Source organism: Nymphalis io, chromosome 6 (assembly GCF_905147045.1).
Source record: "Nymphalis io chromosome 6, ilAglIoxx1.1, whole genome shotgun sequence".
Lineage (NCBI taxonomy): Eukaryota > Metazoa > Arthropoda > Insecta > Lepidoptera > Nymphalidae > Nymphalis > Nymphalis io.
In genome coordinates this window covers 10,907,439-10,928,727 of record NC_065893.1, presented here as the reverse complement: position 1 = coordinate 10,928,727, position 21,289 = coordinate 10,907,439, and the positions used below count along the sequence as shown (strand labels likewise).

The 21,289-nt window shown below is 30.7% G+C and overlaps 1 protein-coding gene across 1 annotated transcript in view; it reads right to left on the bottom strand.

Annotated features, from left to right (window-relative positions):
- Nucleotides 1–21,289, bottom strand: part of LOC126768948 (EGFR adapter protein-like) — a 119,178-nt gene that overhangs the window by 4,534 nt on the left and 93,355 nt on the right. Inside the window, exon 5 of the mRNA XM_050487432.1 lies at nucleotides 12,662–12,742. Coding sequence (XP_050343389.1) covers nucleotides 12,662–12,742 — 81 coding nt within the window. The remainder of the gene's footprint in view (nucleotides 1–12,661; nucleotides 12,743–21,289) is intronic.

Genomic DNA, 21,289 nt, shown 5'->3' with positions numbered 1-21,289 from the left:
AAAGAAGAAGACAGAGCATTGTTAAACAAATCACCCGCTTAAACATTCCGCTAAATAAGGCCGTAAAACAATTATACTATAAAATGCCAATAAGTTTAAGAAATCAAATAGCTTAATATTTGATTTCTTAAACGTGTTGTTTAAAGGAGAAGGTTCTAAAAATATGAGCAATTCAATTAAACATGACGTCAGGATAAGCACAACTTAAATATTCGCACATAAACTATCATAAATGTAAGTAATGAATTAATATTTACAAAAAATAGTTTCCTAGAAGCTTCCTAGAAAATGTTTGGAGCTTATTCCACCACGCTACTCCAGTGCGTGGTGGTGGAATACACATGTGGCAGAATTTCAGTGAAATAAGACACATGCAGGTTTCCTTACGATGTTTTCCTTCACCGTAAAGCATGAGATGAATTATAATCACAAATTAAGCACATAAAAATTCAGTAGTGATTGCCCGGATTTAAACTTATAAATTATATTATATTAAACAGGCTTATTCATTATATTTCTACCAGATTTATAACTGGAATGGATAAGTCAAATTATAAAAAGACAAAGAGAGATAGAAATGTTACATGATTATAATAATTATTATTAAAGCTTGCTTTTGTTTTTTATGGGTTCACGCAATTTGCGAGTATATTTCTGACGTAGATTTAACCGTTTAAAAAATGAACGTGAATCGGTGCAATAATGTTTTCTTATTTTACTTTTTTTTTTAACCTTGACATTGTGCAGCCAACGCGGCGATCTAAGGCTTTATTTTTTGTTTTTACTTTACCTTTGTGAATTTTTTGATGTTATATTATTTATTTTAAACTATTTTTGAAATGTTTAACGGTTATGATGATAGTTGTAGAGAGGATATATTAACAGCAGGAAAGCATAAAGCAATTGCGATAAAACTTCTATATTAATTGTAAACAGACCAAAATTACTAGAACGATAGAATAAATACTTTTAATGATTGTAATAAGTTGTACAAGATACACTAGTAAGTAATAATATGGATTCTAATACACCATAATAGGGTCCATATTACGATGACATTTTAAAAATACATTTACGGAAACGTAGTTTATAACAGCGCTTCCCGTCGTAAACTCGTAAACGTTTCGGTATGCAAGCATCTTAGTACCCAGGGAATATTCGTATTTCACATTTATTTTCAAACGTTTTCAAGAAAATTGTACCATTTCAATGTAATTTTCTAATTTTATATTGAAAACATCTACTTAACGGGGGCTAAGTTCCTATTATTATATGCGAAGTGTGAAGTATTTTGTTTGCTTATACCAATGATAACTTAACTTCTACGTTCTTCTAATAATAGCCTCGTAGTGCGTTTTACGCTCAAAATGTGTCTATAATAGTCTACTTGAATCACAGTGTATATTTGTTTTTGATTAACATATGTACACCGTTTGTGTTACACATTATAAAAGATGAAGATCATGATAAAGTATAATAAAAGTAGTATTGAAGAAACTTATAAAAGTAATCAATTACAGTAAGTTTTGAATGATAAACTATGTAAAAAAAACCAGCACTTGCATACTAGATTATGTACACTGACTATCTGCATATAAAGAGTTTGTAATTACTTGTAACAGTTAAAAAATTGTGATCGGATCATATTTTAATTTAGATACCTTTATACATATAAAATAGCCACAATGTGTTTATAGTTTTACTGAATTGGCATTTTTTTTTATTTGATACATCTTCTGTAATCCGTAATAGCCTGTGAATGTCCCACTGCTGGGCTAGGTCTCCTCTCCTTTTTTTGTGGAGAAGGTTTGGAGCTTATTCCACCACGCTGCTCCAGTGCGGGTTGGTGGAATACACATGTGGCAGAATTAATCTCAACCCTTAGACTAACAATATATGGATAATAAATTTAGAAGTGTGTTATTACGGTCTTAGACATACTAACGTTGTTAAGCGAGTGCTTAGTTAAACAAATATTTATCTCTTTTCGTCACCGTAACTTTGACATTTTAAAGAATTGTTTAATCCAAACAACATTTATAAGCACAGCCGTGCGTAATTAAAATAATGTTTATTATCAGATATACGAAAAGCCATTTTATTCTAGTAAGAGCTTTCGAAAATTAGTATTAATATATTGCTTGATTAATCGACGCACGTCCATCGTCCCCAACACTGGTTTTAAGTAGAGCCGGGTTATAAATCAGTCTCCGGCGCATTCCGGCACCGGAATGTGAACCGGCGACCTATCCCCAAACAATATCACTGAATCAATGACAGTCCTGCACTTTGTAAAACATTTGTCAAGGAATTTTCAGCCTTAACGCAACGACTTTAGAATTGATCTGTTTTTTTTTCATAATTGTAAAAATATGTCATGATGCTGTTGTATTTATTATCATTCGGCTTTATCGAAATCCAATTTAATGAACAAGAGTTTATAGTTGTGTCGGCGAATTATTTGCTTATTGTTCGTAAATTAAGGGCTTAAGTAAGTGTCTTGTTTTATTTTATTCTGTTGCTGGGCGATTTCAAAACACCTAATTGAAACGAACATGGCCCTTATTATTAATGGAATATGAACTAATATCGTCTGATTGTGAGATGCCTAATTCTGGTAAGCGGATGTGTCGTCGCGTGACAGAGTTCATTTAAAATAATATCCGGCGATGCAGACAAATCGTCGAGTTCTGTTTTTATTTTATTTTTTCCATGTATTTTTATAAAACACAAACCTATTAAATACTTTCACAAGCTGGTCGGAGAATGTCGGTTTAACGTATACGTATGAATTAAAATTGGAAAGGGAAGATTTTTTTTATACTAAGGACATTTTATTACATTTTCCATTGTAATCTGATAAGGGTCCATTTTGTACTTTTTCATATCATAAAATAAGTACTTGCGAGGTGATTTAACAAATACTGATTGCAAATTCAGGATGATAATGACATACGTATAATTTATATTATATTTGTATAATTCACATCAAGTTTTTTCTTAATGTATTTCGTATTTTCATATTATAGTAGTAATAAAAGTTTTGGCATTGATTATAATGATGATGATAAAAAAAAAACAAATATTATCCAGGGAGGTGATTTGACATACTCATTGTAAACTTAAGATAACACCAAATATATTAATATCTTTTGTCTTTTCATATTATAATAGTATTTTCTGAATATTGGCAAAATTGTCGAGTAGCCGACGGCGACTCATCAATCACGTCGAAGCAAAAACTAATCGCCCAGCGCCGCTTCGGGCACATCAACCCGAAAAAACGTAAATCCCTGCATCGGTTCATTAAATATATTTTCTTCTTTTGCTACGTTAACAAAATTCTAAGCTATAATACACCTAAAATAAATATTTAGTATGTATGCTTTTACCAAAATTAATAGGATATTTGGTATGATTGAATTTGATTTTCATATTGTATTTTGGTATTTGTGTATATTTTTGTCTTGTTTGTTTGTAGTTTTGTTTTGTGTTGTGTAGAAGAATACTATAAATATTTTTGTTAAAAACAATTTAAAAAGGTTGTCTTAGATCCCATTGACAAGAAGCGACCTATGAATAAACTATTCGGTTGACGAGGTAAAATGTTTTTCGCTTTTATTATGTCGTACCTTTGCGAAATAAGTCTTAACCACCTTTCTTACAAACAATTAAAATATTAAAATCGACAAAATATGACAAAAAATATCACTGAACATCAATTATTATAATTATCTCCATTAAATAAAGTCCAATATTTTTTTAAAAATGGTTAAAAGCACACGTTATTGCTGCTTGCGAACGATAACAGTGTATCCTTTTATTTCATATTTAAACTAATTGTAAAATGAAAACGTGATACTAAAATAAATTTATTAAAAAAAAAACTCAATCTGAATAAAGCAAGCTAACAAATTATATACAACGTATTCCAGTTGCTGGGATGAGCTCTGAGCCCTAAGGGACAGAGACAATGCATATGAAATGTAAACATTCAGTGCAATTTATAATTTGAATGAAAGAGATACAAATGTATTTATGCGTTCATTTTAAAAAATATATTAACGATAACAAACATTACAAAATCATTTGTAAAATGAATTGTAGTTGGAATACGATGTTCACTATTTGTCTCATTTCCATTTAAACATTATACTAGCAAATCGTTACATTTTCGCACGGGTATATAATAATAAAATGTATTTAGGATATGATTTGCGTAAAATCCGTTCTTAGTGAGCGTCTATGTCGGGGAAGGAGTAACTGTGACTAATTTCAAATCGGGCGGCTAGTTTAGGAGATCTCTTGATGAATGGTATTTCGTTTATACACACGCTATGAATTCAGAAGCTTGTAGCTTACGAATTAAATTTGACACAAGTGTTCACGAACCACTATTGAAGCGGGAGGAAGACGCTATAAACCTTCTACTTCAATAAAAACTGCCTCGGTGGTTTAGTGGCTTGATGCAAAGCTGTCGACCTGGAGGTCCTGAGTTCAATTCCCAGGTCGAGCCAATAAAAAGTTATTGAGTTTTTCTGTCCGAAAATTCTCAGTAGCAGGCCGGAGATTGGAAGTTGGAAATGTGTGTGTGTAAAAAGTTCTTGGGTTTTTCTGTCAGAAAATTCTCAGTAGAAGCCCGGAGTCTGAAAGTTGGAAGTCCCGTACCTCGGAAAGCACGTAAAGCCATTAGTCCTGCGCCTGAACTCTTTCCGGTCGTGTCGGATGGCTTTCCCATCGTATTATGTCCCATTATGAGAGTTAGGGAATATAGTGCACCTGTGTTTGCGCACACACTTGTGCACTATAATATCTCCTGCGTAGTTGGCTAGTCTCTCTTGAGATTGACCGCCGTGACCGAAATCAGTCTGGAGGACATTATTATTATTCAAAAGAGGAGAAAACTTTTTCTAGAAGTTGGACATTTACAGTCTGTTACTTTTTAAAATTGATATATTAGTGAGGGAGTTACATGTTATGTATGTTATATTAAAGCTTTGCTTCATACCAAATTTCATCGAAATCAGTTCAGCGGTGTATCATTGAAAGCGGAACAGACAAATGGATTTTCGCAGTTATAATATTAGTATAGCTTATAATAAGTTAAAACAGACAAAATCAATAAACATTGCGTGTGAATTACCGATAAATGCAATTCGAAGATAAACTAGGAGCTTTTTAACAACCTTGGCAATATTTTAAGCACTATATTGAACAGATAATACGACTACTTAATGCCGGTGCGTGTCAAATGATTATTTTTATTATATTTGAATAAATAGTGAATTACGTACGATTATTTATTCTTTCTGATCAACAAAACATTTATTCACAGTATATAAACTCTTCAAATATATTTCAGGTAGACTTGTTATTGGCATCGGAAGTTAAATATTAATAAGAAAAAATTAAATTCTATACAAGCTATTATTAAGCTGAAAGAATGTTATTAAAATAGTATATATTATTATATTTATTTTGATAAAGCACAGTTTTGAAAAGCCGAGATGGTCCAGTGATTAGAACGCGTGAATCTTAACCGATGATCGTGAGTTCAAGCGTGGGTGAGCATCACTGAATTTTCGTGCGCTTAATTTGTGTTCATAATTCATCTCGTGATTGACGGTGAAGGAAAACATCGTGAGGAAACCTGCATGTATCAAATTTCACTGAAATTCTGCCACATGTGTATTCCACCAACCCACATTGGAGCAGAGTGGTGGAATAAGCTCCAAACCTTCTGTTACTGTACAGTTTTAAATGTAACATAAAGTTTCAAATTTATATCGACTTTGCCTCCCTTTATATCCATCACAAGCTATTTCCTGTCTGCAATTACAACACATTGTCAACGAAATGGTTACATCGATATCAAATACAACCCAACAATAAAATAGGGTATCGATTTGAAAGCATACTTCACCCCCGTAAGAAATCATTTAGCCTGCAATTACAGCACCCTGCTGACGTCGCGACGAGCCATCAGCGGCAGGCACGTTTTCTATCAGCAAACGAATGGAGATTTCCATTTTCCTAAATGTTCGGGATCGACTCGAGTGATTAAGGCACGCGGTTGTAGAAAGTGGTATACGGTACAAGTTATAAGATGATCGTCTAGAAATACATATATGATAAATGAAGATAAATTCTTTATTTACCACAAACGATTGTATTGTACAATAGATATTTAAATACACCGCGAGTCAATTATTATGTTAAAATTACAATATAAAAAAAAACATTAATTTTCAAGCCTAAAACAGTAATACAGACGTACATATACTTATAATACATATAATAACTTTATGATTACATAGTAGCTAATAGTAGATTTTAATATGATCGCCGTATTATTTTGGATAAGTAAAATGTGTTAATCAGCAATAGTAACAAGTATTAGGAAAAGATTATTTGATTTTTACTTTTTTTTTTTTTTTGATAATAGAATCATATTATAAGTTTTATCATTATGAGTTTATAAGTAAATAAATGTTTTTCGATTCATGACACTCGTAATTTTTAAAATTTATAAAACTACATAATGCTTGATATTTACGAACACACACTAACGCATTTATTATTGGATGTTACTCCGGATGTTACATCAATGTCTCATTACACTCATACATCTTTAAAACCAGTTTTATCCAGTCTTTACAATAAGTGGGTGTTGAATATAAAATTAATTTTTAATAGGCAATTATTAAATCGATTTCACAAGCCTCGATGTAGAAGGTGAAAGGTGACAGCCGATTATACGCCTGTCAGTTTATTTAATCACGCGTGTTAAAATAAGTCGTTGTAATCAGATACCTTCCAACGAACGAGTAAACGCAGTGATATTTTATTTGTTCAAATCTTTTGTTGTCTTCAATAGTATTCTGGTCATAAACCACATTTCATTCTATTTTTAAATATTTAATAAATTATTTATTTCAATGCAAGAAAAAAATTGTTCCAATTTAAAAAAACAATATCGTTAATGAGTTTGAATGATATGATTGTGTTTATAATAATCATGTTTCATAGTTTTACTAAGAAATAAGGAAAAACAAACAAGAATATTTAATTAAAGTTGTTGTTGTGTTGTCGAAAAAAAAAAAAGTTTAGTAATGGAAAGGAAATAAAAATTTAAAAAAAATATTCATTAAGGCACAAAAGGCGAATTTCAACTACTACTAGTTTTAAGAAATTTATTAATATTATCTTATGACAGAACACTCCTTTAATGTGATTATTGAACATTAAATAACCGCTTCTGCTTGTAACTTGAGACAAAACATGTTTTCGGGTGAATAACGCTGGCCCGGATTGCGGGGGGTATTTATCGCGCGATAGTTCTTTTGTTCATTGCGTCTCAACACGAAACCTTTCGGGCTCCCACTCATGAATCTGACATTTTGACCTCTAGACACGCGAGTACAAATTAATGACAATGTAAATAGAACATTCAATAATTATACTTTTCAAAAAAAAATAATTAAAATATATAAGTAAAATCTATCTTCAAAGACAGTCCCAGATTCATGATACTAACGTCCTTAGCGTAGGATTGCGTTTCATAATTTCTGGAGCAAAAGCGTCCACGCTTTGTACAATTTATACCAGACCACTATTTTTTTTTAATAACAGAAAAATATTTTAATTTAGGCATATGAAATAAGATTTAATAAAACTTATTCAGTAATAATGAATAATATAATGATAGAAAGTTCCCCTTACGTCAGTGTTCGTTAATTTTACTTAAATCAAAAACGAGTTACTTGATTATCGTGTCATTTAACATTAAATCCTTTCAAATTTAAGTTTCTGGTTAAAGTTGTTAAAATTCTCTTCAAAAATTGGATGTATTTTTAGAAGGTAATCGGTAGCAGCATAACATTTAAAAATTAACAACTTGTAAAAAACCACACGCGCTTCAAGACAACCACATCCTGTTGACGTGAAAACTTTTATTATCCTATTTTATTAAACACGGTTTTTCTTATAATATAAATAGGACAGGCGGACAGGCTATCTGATCCTATTAACTATTTTTTCTTTATTAAATATAGAAAAAATATAACGTATTTTTTATTATTATATATTATATAATCCGGTTTAACTTACGTTATTTATGAAGGAGCTAAGAATTCCATCATTAAGGAGTGTGCGTGTCTTGCGTCAGACGAATCAGGCGACGTGATTTAAAATTTTGGCATCCCTCGATAAGTAACGTAAATAAAACAGGATTAAGTAATAATAATAATAATTTGAGCACTCGATGTTTACTTAGTTAAATATATTTTTAAAACAGTAGACTGACACGCTGAATGAAATTACGTAGTTACATTAGGTAAATAGTTAACTAAGTAATCGTTTACAGTTTAATACACTTTAATTTTAGGTTAACCCTTTAACCGCCCGACTTCATATCTGTTGGCGTGCCCCCAGCGCCCGGCACAGTGAATCGAAACACACAATACAATTTTCTAAAAATAATGTTAGTAATTCTTCTAACTTTGGACATTATTTTTAAGACTTCTAATTAAGAGGCTAAAGTGTATTAAACTGTAAACGATTACTTAGTCAACTATTTACCTAATGTAAACATATTTTTGATAGAATACAACGTAATTAAATAAAAAAGCTGATAAAACGATCAGTGTTATTTTGGTCGTAAATATACGACTCAGGCGAAATGGGCCCGAAAATATTTGTCGGATTAATTCGACCTAGGCGGTTAAAGGGTTAAACAAGCTTTCAGTAATTAAAATAAACGTGTTTTTTAGCAAATATTATTAGACTTCATAATTAATTTTTTTTTTGTTCGTATCTAATAGTAATATACTAGTAGTTTGGGCTTACGTTCCACTATACGCCCTGGATGATGACGATCATCAAATCAACTCAATGGTACCAAATCCTTATGTAATTCTATCCAAATTACATATCTATTAAAAAGGTTTTAAGTCGATACGACGAGTAATCCAATTTAAAAGTTTCTGTTTATTGTTTTGCAAACCGATTGTTGATTTTTGCCTTCATTATATAATATATACAGATGCTTATGTGTAGTATACTTACACATATGCATCTATATATGTTTATAGACAGACAAACAAAAGCGTGTAAAAATTTTAAAAGAGAGCCTCATTCCACTGATATATATGCTTCATTTAAATAGCACTATAAGGATATAAATATAATACATTTAAACATTTCCAAATTCCTGGTAATTACGTCACACAGCTTACGATTGCTTCGCACGAAAATATGCGTGACTGCTTGCATCTCTTTCCTGCTTTTAGAAATTTGTAATTGCATCCCGTTTTATTTAATCTGTCACAGATATTACCCCTTACATTGAGCTGCAAATGGTTTTAAAGGTAATAAGTTCATTTTTTTTTATTTTAAAATATAATAATTTATTAAAACATTGAGGTTGTATAGTTGTAAGAGTTTTATTGATCTAATCTGAAAAGAAGTAAGATGTTGTATATTGGTTATGCATTTTTTTCTAAAACTTTTTAACTGTATTGTATATTTTTTTATATTTCTTAAGGCGTTAAGGTTCTTAAGGTGACCTATGTGTTCTTATTTTTATTTCATATTCATATCAGCCGGAAGACCTCCACTGCTGGACCTTCCCCAAAGATTTTCATGAAGGTTGGTCTTACGCTACCCGCATCCAACGGCTTCCCGCGACTATTATTATGTTATTGGTCTACAAAATAGTACTGCGACATCGTTAGTCATGTGCGTCTTCACCCTTTTCTTAAATGTCATCTAATAATACAAATATTTTGGCATAAGTCATATCACGGTCATATAAGTTGTATATAATATCAGCTGCACAACATCGTATGGTTTTTTTAATCATATAATACGATTGCTGCGCTATTTACCGGGTACAATCTAAGCTATCCACTCAAACACATAAAACAAAATTACATTAAAATTATATATTATTACAATATTGTGAAGCCTATAGACATAAGTACTAACATATTATAATAGACATTAAACCGCCTTTGTAATTGCTTATTTATTTTTAATTGTTATTTAGAAAATATTATAGTTACTTATGTTGAATATATCGCAAAAGATAGTTGCTTATTAATAGTATATTTAAAAATTGTGATAAATTAATAATCATTCTCACGTAACATACCACAATACCATGAATGAATACAGCTTTAAACCTGTCTGACGGCATCATGGAGTCGGTAGCCGACACATAGATTACTTAGTTTCAAAGCCTGTTTCGATTTAACAATTTGTATTTATATCGTAAATAGTACAAAAGGATATAACATCGAAAACGTGTATTAGGCAAGCCAATTAATATCACATAATTATTTTATTAATACTATTTATATATTTAGAGGTTTTTCTTATCTATTTAATAATAATAATAATATCCTGGGACAATATTCGCACGCGGCAATCTGATCCCAAATTAAGCAGAGCTTGTACTATGGAAACCAGACAACTGATATATTAGGTATAATACTTTTCTTTTGTAAATACATACTTATATAGATAATTACACCCAGACTCAGGACAAACAGACATGTACATGAATGTCTGTCCTGGGTCGGTTTCCAACCCACACTCTACGTTTTATAATTCATCTCGTGCTTGACGGCGAAGGAAAACATCGTGAGGAAACCGGCATGTGTATAATTTCATTGAAATTCTGCCACATGTGTATTCTACCAACCCGCATTGGAGCAGCGCGGTGGAATAAGCTTCAAACCTTCTCCTCTAAATGGAGAGGAGGCCTTAGCCCAGCAGTGGGACATTAATAGGCTGTTACTGTACAGCACCTAGGTCATTTTATAACAATAAATTTGAGCTTTAACAAAGTGCCTCACCTCCATAAATATTAAATCTAGATATTAATATCCCCATAAATTGCAAACGATTTCAATTCTGGTGATTCCTTTGCAAAAACCGCAATAGTAATATTTGACGGTAAGACTCGAGACGAATCGATGCTATAAATCTATCGAATATAAATTATACGATTTGACAATATTACGACCATTTTAATAAATGTTAGCAACATTACTAATACAATCTTGTTTTTATGACAGACTCGGCTATGCTGTATTAAAGTTCGATTCATCAAATAAAAAGTAATCATAATCAAAGTTCCTATGTTGAGTTATTTTAAATTAATATACAGTCAGGAATTTGGTTGTATTCGCCCTTCCGTGCGTCGGAAAGCACGTAAAGATCGTACGCCTGAACTCTTTGCAGATAGATTAGACTGTGAGTGTGCACTTGTGTTTGCGCACAAACTTGTGCGCTACAATATGCCCCGCGCAAATGGCTATCAACATGTGCCTAATCTAGTTCTAAGAACATTAACTTTACATATAAGTACTGACATTTAATTAACAATGTAAATTTTTTAGTATCGTTTAATTGCTTCTGAAATAACCGTTGCGTTTGAATTTCTGTCTTATTTACATATTAATTGTATTTAAAATTGATAGCATCCGGAACAAAAATTATTATAAAGCGCATCAACATTATACAGTTGTAATAAAAGTAACTAATTTCGTTTCATTTCATCTTTTAACATGATATACATCATTAATATTCATAGGTATATGTAGGTAAGCGTAAATACAGATACACTCTCTATCTGATGGCAAAATATTCTAACAGGATCTAAAACACACATTGGAATGCACATCCTTCAAAACAAAACCAACAAAAACTATATAAACTCCTACCGCTACCTAAGCCACACATTTGACCAAATATTGGAATTAGCCGTGACAATTAAAAACATTGATACACAGACTGACCCAGCATCTACAATATCCCAAAATATCGCAACAATATTTAGACAATAATATTGTTAGAGGCATTAGTGCTTTAAACGTTGCACAACCATAGAATATACAAACTCTTATGTCATTAAATACGTAAGCCCACATAAACACTGCTAGTAAAATTTAACATTTGTAAAATAAAATAAAATGAAACTATAATATCTAAAACAGAAGATGTATAATAAATCATATACCTACGATATAATCTAATAAGCCAATTGAAAATAAAATTCAGAAGCTACTATTAAATCACACTAATAACCTATCACCGACCTCTATTACGCACACCATCTCATCATTAGGGGATCGTAATTTTCTAAAAATACAAGGCTTGTTATGGAAATAATAAGGCTCTTCCTCGTTATAAAATAGTTATTATGTAACATGATTTCTTAGAATTAGCAACGGTGCCATTGACCTATAATAAAATTTATTACTATAATAATGTTCTGTTGATTGTGTTATTATTATATTGTCATTTTTCTAGCATTTTGATTGGTTATTTTATATTGATTAAACTGAAATGAGTTATTCAACTATTTCTTTTGTTTTAATTCACTGCATCGTTAGTCTAATTGCTAGCTTATAAAACCGCAGATGCTAAAGTTCAATACTTCGACCAGGGATATTTTCTCTTAAAAAAATATGTCCTTTCGCAACTATACCTATGGGATACACGGTTAAATACTATTAATTATATTATTGTAACTATAACCTACCTATCACACACTACGTAAATAAACAAAATTTAGATTCCTCTAACATAATAGATTTTTTATCTAGTTGTTATCCAACTAGATATTCAAGTACTATAACTTGTTTGAACTCACCCAGAGCGGTGCGGATGGTTGTAGCTGCGACGCGAACGCCATTCGGAACGCATCTCCCACCAGTGCGTTCAATTCCTCCGCCTGCAAAGAGTTTAGGATTATATAAGTTAAGCCAATTAAAATATAAGAACGTATATTTCAAATAACATAAACTAAGTTGCAGCCAGAACAGTACAGTACCAGCCTGTAAATGTCCCACTGCTGGGCTAAGCCCTCCTCTTCTTTTTGAGGAGAAGTTAGGGAGCTTTTTACACCACGCTGCTCCAATGCAGGTTGGTGGAATACACATGAGACTGAATTTCAGTGAAATTAGACACACAGGTTTTCTCACGATGTTTTTCTTCTAGCAATTTCTAGCGATGTAATTTTTTGACATGGCATTTTGTCGTCCCATTTAATATAAAATAGCTATAAGTTAATTTATAAATAATTATAAGAAATATTTATAAAAAATTTGTAACTTAAAAAAAAATACCTTCTAATTAATAAAAAATATTTGAGATTACAAAAATGAACCACGTTTGTCAAATATAAGAATCTGCTTATTATAGAGTATTTAATCTTTCTAGTGTGAGTGGTTATGTTTTTTTATTCATCAAAACTATTGTTTCACAAGCACTCATGTTGCTGTTAGTTCCAAGAAACGATATGATGCTATCGGTCTATTGTCTATATTGCTGACATTCTATAATCAGGTCTAACACAAGCTCTTCAATCAAACACGTATTCTATATTCAAACTTATATTGCATCCCACTATGTATATGTAGGTATTAACTTATAATATAGCATTTAATTCCTCAATCCACTTCAAAAGCCGCTTTTAAAATTATACATTTGTATAATTATAAAATAAAATGTTTTTTTTTGTGTTTCGTATGCATATATACATAAATGTACTACAAATTCGATTCGCGTATTTTTTATATTATCGTTTCGTAGTTTTTTTATATAATAGATGTCAGTGATGTAAGTGGTCACCGACTCCCATAGACATTGATATTGTAAGAAATTTTAAGCATCCCTTACATCACCAATGCGCCACCAACCTTGGGAACTAAGATGTTATGTCCCCTGTGCCTGTAATTATACTGACTCACTCACCCTTTCAACCGGAATATAACAATACCAAATATTGCTGTTTTGCGGTAAAGTATCTGATGAATGAGTGGACTACTGAACCTACCCAGACGAGCTTGCACAAAGCCCTACTACCAGTAAAATTTCTTATATAATACAATATAAATTATAATTCAAATAAAATTTTATTATTTAAGTTAGGTAGTGATAAAAGTAGGTACTCATTATTTAGAAACAGAATATAGCGGGCGCTGTTTGCTTAATTTGAGCGGAAGCAAGTTTCCGTTTTTGTAGGCGCGACATCAAGGATGTCAAAAGGCACTAGCTTTTGGTGCCTTACTCTGTCACTCACTTGGCTTGTTGACTTGTGAACTTGTTGAAAACAATTGTAGCAGAATAATACATTATTACATTATATGTATATATTTTTTATTTTATTATTTATTGATATAATCAGTGTTAACAATTCAATTGTTTTGTTAGTAATATGATAATCTATAAAAAAACGTATAGATTTTTTGTATTCAAGATTGCAAAGGAAAGATGAAAACTATTTTGAACTATTTTTATTAATTTTTTTTTTTTTTTTGTGTATGTGAGGATAAGATACACCTGAATAGTTTTAAATTTCAGTTAAAATCAACGTGCTCAATAGTTAGCCTGTCAGACAGTTTATATATGTATATAAGAAAGTAATTAAACAGATTATATTTCTCCTGCTACGTATGTTTTGTTTTTAGTTGGTATTTGACAAACTCTTTATTTATATTCCTCTAATATACCCTTAAAATATTCAATATGGATTAAGCTGTTTTCATTAATTAGCGTTATCATCAAGCGTGTGTGAATATGATATTAGAAAGGCTAATCTATCTTATATCATAATTAAGCCTTTTAATCTCATACTGAGCACATTAAAATTTATACAGGAATAAATTACAACATATTTATAAATATGTATTTAACGCTAAGCTACACTATGAGAGTATATTTTTTTAAATTTAAAATAGGTAGGCAAACTGTCTATTGGACCACCTGATAGTACTTGGGAAACATAGATACAAGTTAAGATAAATTAAGAACTTAGTATTCATTTAAAAGCGAATGACAAAAATTTTATTAATAGATGTGAAGTGTACTTCTTATATTCTGTTTTAGTATACGTATTGTTCTGAGTATATGTATATATATGTGCATGTTGTTTTTTTAATGCAATTATTGAATTTTATAGCATAATTAAAAACTTCACTATGTTAATAAATCGAATGCATAACTTTGAAACACAAGTGCAAATCTTGCTTATGTAATTCTTTTTTATAATTTAAATTTTGCATTTCTTAAATTTTTGGATAACAATAAAATATCGAGAAATATTTGAGAAGCAGATAAGTCGATCTTTTTGACAGACTTCATTAATCATTTAAATTTTATGAATTATGTAAGTACATATTTTATAGCTTCAATAGCGCAATGGTTATTAAAATCGTCGGTTCGATCCTGATTCCTTGTCCTTATTGGCCTATTTTCACCCCCAAACACAATCTGTAAGCTTCATTGGAGAAGTAAATAGGAATATTAGTAATTACGTAAAGTATTATAAGGACTTATATTACATAATAAACATTGAATGTAGACAACAATCTGTCCAATTATTTTAATTTTGAACATGTGTTTTATAAAACAAATACCTTTATTTCAATTTTACAGATCGACATGAATCTAAATATTGAACAATACTTGATGTATAAAAACGAAACGTATTTTTTTTCAACGAATATTAAAAAACAACGAGATGCGCTTTTTAATACAACAAAATTAATTTCAGAAGGTTTTATACAAGTCTTTGTATAGAAACAGTTACAGTAACGGTACCGTTGGAGCGTTGGGTCGAAGTTGGGTTTATTTTTATGTTAATCGTAAACCAGTTGCCTTCGATGCGATATAAGCTTTCCCGTGCAAATATTTAAAAAAAAATACGCTTGTTTTATTTAAAATTTATTTAAGTAATTAGTATCCGATATTTATGTAAATAATTAAACTTGTAACTCCGTTATCAGTAACATAAATTAATTAATTCATACAATACAGCTTATGTTTAAAAACTAGGATTATTTTCAACTAATTATAGTCATGTTTTAAATGTAAATTCTATTTGGCAATTGGATATTAGGAGACAAAGCAAACAAATATTCATTATTTTGTCTTCCATATAAACACCTCATTTAAAACACTAATAATAATTAAATATTAGCTGTTTTTTTATTATATGATATAAATGTTTTTACATTACCTACTGTTAAATTAGCAAACGCTATAAAATAAAACCAAACCAATTGATGAAATTTTGAATCGTTGCAATTTGAGCAATTAATAATGCATTAAATAATAGTACTATGTACATATTGTGTTAATTCGATTTTGATACCATATAATTGTTTCAATATCATTATAATATTATACGAGTTCAATAACCGATGGTGGATGGTGGATGGTATGGTCATTTGAAATATCTGGATGGATACCACTTACTAATTATCCTACCGCCAAACGGTACTGTGGTCCAGCTTGAAGGGTGAGTGTGCAATTGATTTTATAATATTGGGACGTAGCCTTTGATTGTATTATTAACGGCGCATGGGCAAATTAAAACGAGATTTGAAGTGATAGGTGAGGACGACCACTTACCATCAAATAGGCCAATGTTTCACCTGTGTGCCTATTTTAAATTAAACAAGGAAATAAATTAAGAAAAGGTTGGAACATAATATAATAAAACCGAGAAAAATAAACTCGACAAAATTAGGTATCGAATCGGAGTATTACATTACGCGCAGCATCCAAAGGATTTGTATTCAAATTCTACTGTACAACGTTTATGAAATTTAAATTTATTATAATTTCTGTATCCTATTGAAAATTACAAATATTAAGTAATACGTTATTTACACGTTGATACCTATTACGTATATATAATAATTAATTAAACGAATATTAAAAAATATAAAGTCATTTCATACATATGTAAATTCACTAAATTTGAGGCTAACATGACAGTTTTTATACACACATATAGAACGATATAATATACAATACACACAACTTAAGCATATAAATACTCAGTATTACTTTATGCTATTATGCTATTAAAATCTTCACTCATTACTAACACATAACCTTTCATATATTTACCACAGTTCCTTCATTTTAAAGTCACCAATAAGTTTGTTGGTGGTGGATCCTTGTGCAAGCTCGTCTAGGTAGGTACCACCCACTCACCCGATATTCTACCGCAAAACAGCAGTACTTGGTGTTGTTGTGTTCTGATTTGAAGGGTAAGTGAGTCAGTGTAATCACAAGCACAAGGGACATAACATCTTAGTTCCCAAGGTTGGTGATGATGTAAGCGATGGTTAACATTTTTTACAATGCCAATGTCTATGGGCGTTGGTGACCACTTATCATCAGGTGGCAGATATGCTTGTTTGCCTTCCTATTCTATAAAAAAAACTAAAGTTAGACAAACCGTTTATGAATTTGCATACCATAGAAAAAATCAATATCAATATTGCATGAGATAACGAGTAGGTTAGGTAATGACGAGAAAATGATAAAGCTATTATACTCTATAATTATGTTAGACATTAATTAAACTATATTTATAAGTAATATACTTTTTCACTTAAACTCAAAATAAAATACGGTGAATATAAACTATTTTTATTAAATGATTTAATGGGTTAAATATATTTTCTCAGTGATGACTAAACCTGACTATACAAAAGTATACATACAAAGTTAACCAATTATCTAACACCGTTTTCAATTTACTCGTCCTAGCTATCGCCCCCTTGCTATAAAGTAAAGCTTAATGAAATAGCCGGACCTTAACAGATAGTAAAAAGTAATAAGAAAAAACATAATGTTTTATTCATTGACAAACGTTTTTATATATCCTACATTAAACTGCCAAGGTAAGTTTATTGATACGCTGTAAAACAATTTGAATTAAACATTTACTCATTGAATATCGACTTGAGGACTCGTATTTCACGTAGATTCTAATAAAGATATCCTTGGTACATTGAAACAGGCTTGTGTAATTTCAATGCGCAGATTTACTCTGCTCGATTTGTTATAATAAGAAAAAACTTGTTGAAAACACATCGAGTTTAAAATCGATGTTATATTCATTTTATTTATAAAAATAAGTTATATTATTTAACGATTCATTTTAATCTATTTACAATATCTTGATACTTATATGTACGGATATTACTGGTGGTAGAGCTTTGTGCAAGCTCGTCTGGGTAGGTACCACCCACTCATCAGATATTCTACCGCAAAATAGTAGTACTCGGTATTGTTGTGGTCCGGTTTGAAGCGTGAGTGAACCAGTGTAATTACAGGCACAAGGGACATAACATCTTAGTTCCCAAGGTTGAGGGCGCATTAGTGATGTAAGCGATGGTTAACATTTCTTACAATGCCAATTTCTATGGGCGTTGGTGACCACTTACCATCAGGTGGCCCATATGCTCGTCCGCCTTCCTATTCTATAAAAAAAACGTATCTAATATAATTGCAATACCAATTTTCCGTCGACACCAAGTCAATTCATCCTACCTTGAACAAGGTGTTCGCTTTACACAAACACCTTTAGCTTTATCAATGAATTATTAAAATATCATGCAAAAATATGTCATTACTCTATAAAATATTATACAGACGATAAAAGTATGGAGTTAGCATTCGTTAATATTCATACAGGATATATAAAAATATATCTGTATTTTATCAGCATGCGTAATTATTTTTATATTACAATTACACAGTGTAATTTAATTGGTAGGAAAGGAGTAACCCCTGTGTTCCTTGTCAGTTCTTTTTAAATTAAATTTAAACTTATTTGATTATTTTTTTATATATTAAATAGATAGGCACACAGGAATCTGATAAGTGGTAACCAACGCCCATAGACACTGGCGTTGTGAGAAATATTAACTGTTCCTTATATCGCCAATGCGCCGCCAACCTTTGGACCTAAGATGTTATTTCCCTTGTGCCTATTGTTTCACAGGCTCGCTGACACTTCAAAGCGGAACACAACAATACTATGCATTGCTATTTGGAAGTAGAATATATGATGAGTGGACATTACCTACCTAGACCCTTTGCACAAAGTATTCATGATTATTTGTAGGGGTCTATTATACTCTATAATTCTCTACTTGAATAAAATGAAATAATTTGATTTGATTATTATTGTAGCCAGTTGGTTGTGGTTTTTATGACGTTCATGAAGAATAACAAATGAGAAAAATATATAATAATCCATAACATCAATATTATATACGGCATTATCCATATATTACATTCCTAATTTACTGCCAGCCACGTGTCAGTAACGACTAAATAATTGTATGTATGTATATTTATTGCAAGTGAACAAGTTTCAAACAAATTTATATCAAATAATAAAAACGTAATTATTTGCAACTCTTGTTTCATTCAAAATGGCAAGATATATTGTACTCGCTGTCACAATACAATTTAATTAAATTAAGTTAATCAAGAAATTTACGAGAAAGTATCACTTGACTGTATTTAATAAATTTCGTACAACAACGACCTCGATAAATTAAGATTAATTCATATACAAAGTTAATGTTTGGACGAGGTAGACAAAAGATGATAAACATTTTTTTTTTATTTAATAATAGTTCAAAACAAATATTCAAAACAAAGAACTTAAACAAAATTCCACTGTGAAGTCAAAATTTATTGAACCATGTATTTAAATTTCGAACACTAAAATAAAATTCCAATGGAGCGGAAAGAACGAATACGCATAAAAGTGTTCTATTCGCCACAAACGCAATAGTCTATAAGGCTAGACATTGTCCCGGTAACAGGATTGCGATCGTTTCATTTACATTTCCCGAGAGGGAGTGCGAGTGAGCCGCAAAGATAGTAATTCAATCGTGTGTGATGGCGATGTGCGTAAGAATTGATACCAGCTGCGGCTCACGTCGTACAGAGAACTATAGTATTGTAAATAAGATTTGAATTATTCAATGGATTCTTTAGTTTTTATCAAATTAATTGTATAGAACGTAGGCTATTGTTAAAATTGTTAAAAAAAATAACCAAACTTGTCGACTTGAGTTACTTAATTTTCACTGCGACGTTTTTTTTAATTAGAAGCTTAAAGCTATTTATTATTTATTTCCTTATAACTTTTCTACAATTCATACCTATATCGATCTCTAAGTCATTAAAATTATTCCCATTTTAAATATGAAATGGATAAAAATTGAAAAAAAACGTCTCCTCATTTATAAACTTTGATATTATAAAGAAGTAAACAAATATGAAACTGATGTTGCTGTCACTCTTTAATACATTTGTTAGAAAGCATGTTATGAGAGAAAGAAATAAGCATATTAAAAAAACTTACATCTTATCATAATTACATATTTCTATTCGCTTCGTGATGCAACAGTTACCTAAGATAATAGATTCGTATTTCGCATTGTTTGCGGGAGCGATAACCGAGGAATTTTGTTATTTAATATGACTGCTTTTGAGCTTAATAAGGAAACCAGCTATGCAAGAACTTATTTTCTAAGAATGTTGAATAACACCTATTCATACGAAATAATAATAATATCATATTTAAATTATATATTATTAGATTGCACACAGCCCTACCACCAGTAGCTTGTACAAAGCCCTACCACCAACCTATCTTTGTTGAATTATTCGGACCAATACAAAAGAATGAAACGAAATCGTATATAGTTATATAAAATAACTGTGACTATTCAAAGAATATGTTCTTGTTACGTGCATGTAAAAGTTATAACAAACATTGTACAGAATTAGATATATTTAACTCAAAAATTAGCGAATTTAAATTTAGTTTACGTCATATAATCAAATTATAGCAGTTTCACTTGCATTTTGTGCTTTCTGTTTTTGTTTTTATTTTTAATATAATATGTCATTTGTTTGTATTAATTTTAAGTGGAAACTTGATTGATTTATGTTTTTCTTATATTTGTTTTATTACTATTAAGTGTAATTATAATTGTTTGTTTCCCAAAAAAAAAAAAAATTATTTGTAGAAATACATATATGTTTAGCTAGATTGTTATTTATATTCTATACTATTTTTTTAGGAAATATTGATGTTAGTAGTAATTATGAAGCTCGTGTGGGTAGGTACCACCCACCAGATATTCTACCGCAAAACAGCAGTACATGATATTGTTGTGTTCCGGTTTGAAGAGTGAGAGAGGCAGTGTAATTACAGGCACAAGGGTCATAACATCTTAGTTCCCAAGGTTGGTCGCGCATTGGCGATGTAAGTGATGGTTAACATTTCTCACAATGCCAATGTCTATGGACGTTGTTAACCACTTACCATTAGGTGGCCCATATGCTAGTCAGCCAACCTATACTATAAAAAAAAACAAAGCCTGCGTTGTTATATAAAAATCCTCAAAAATGAAGAAAGATTTTGTTACTACGACTATATTTACGATAC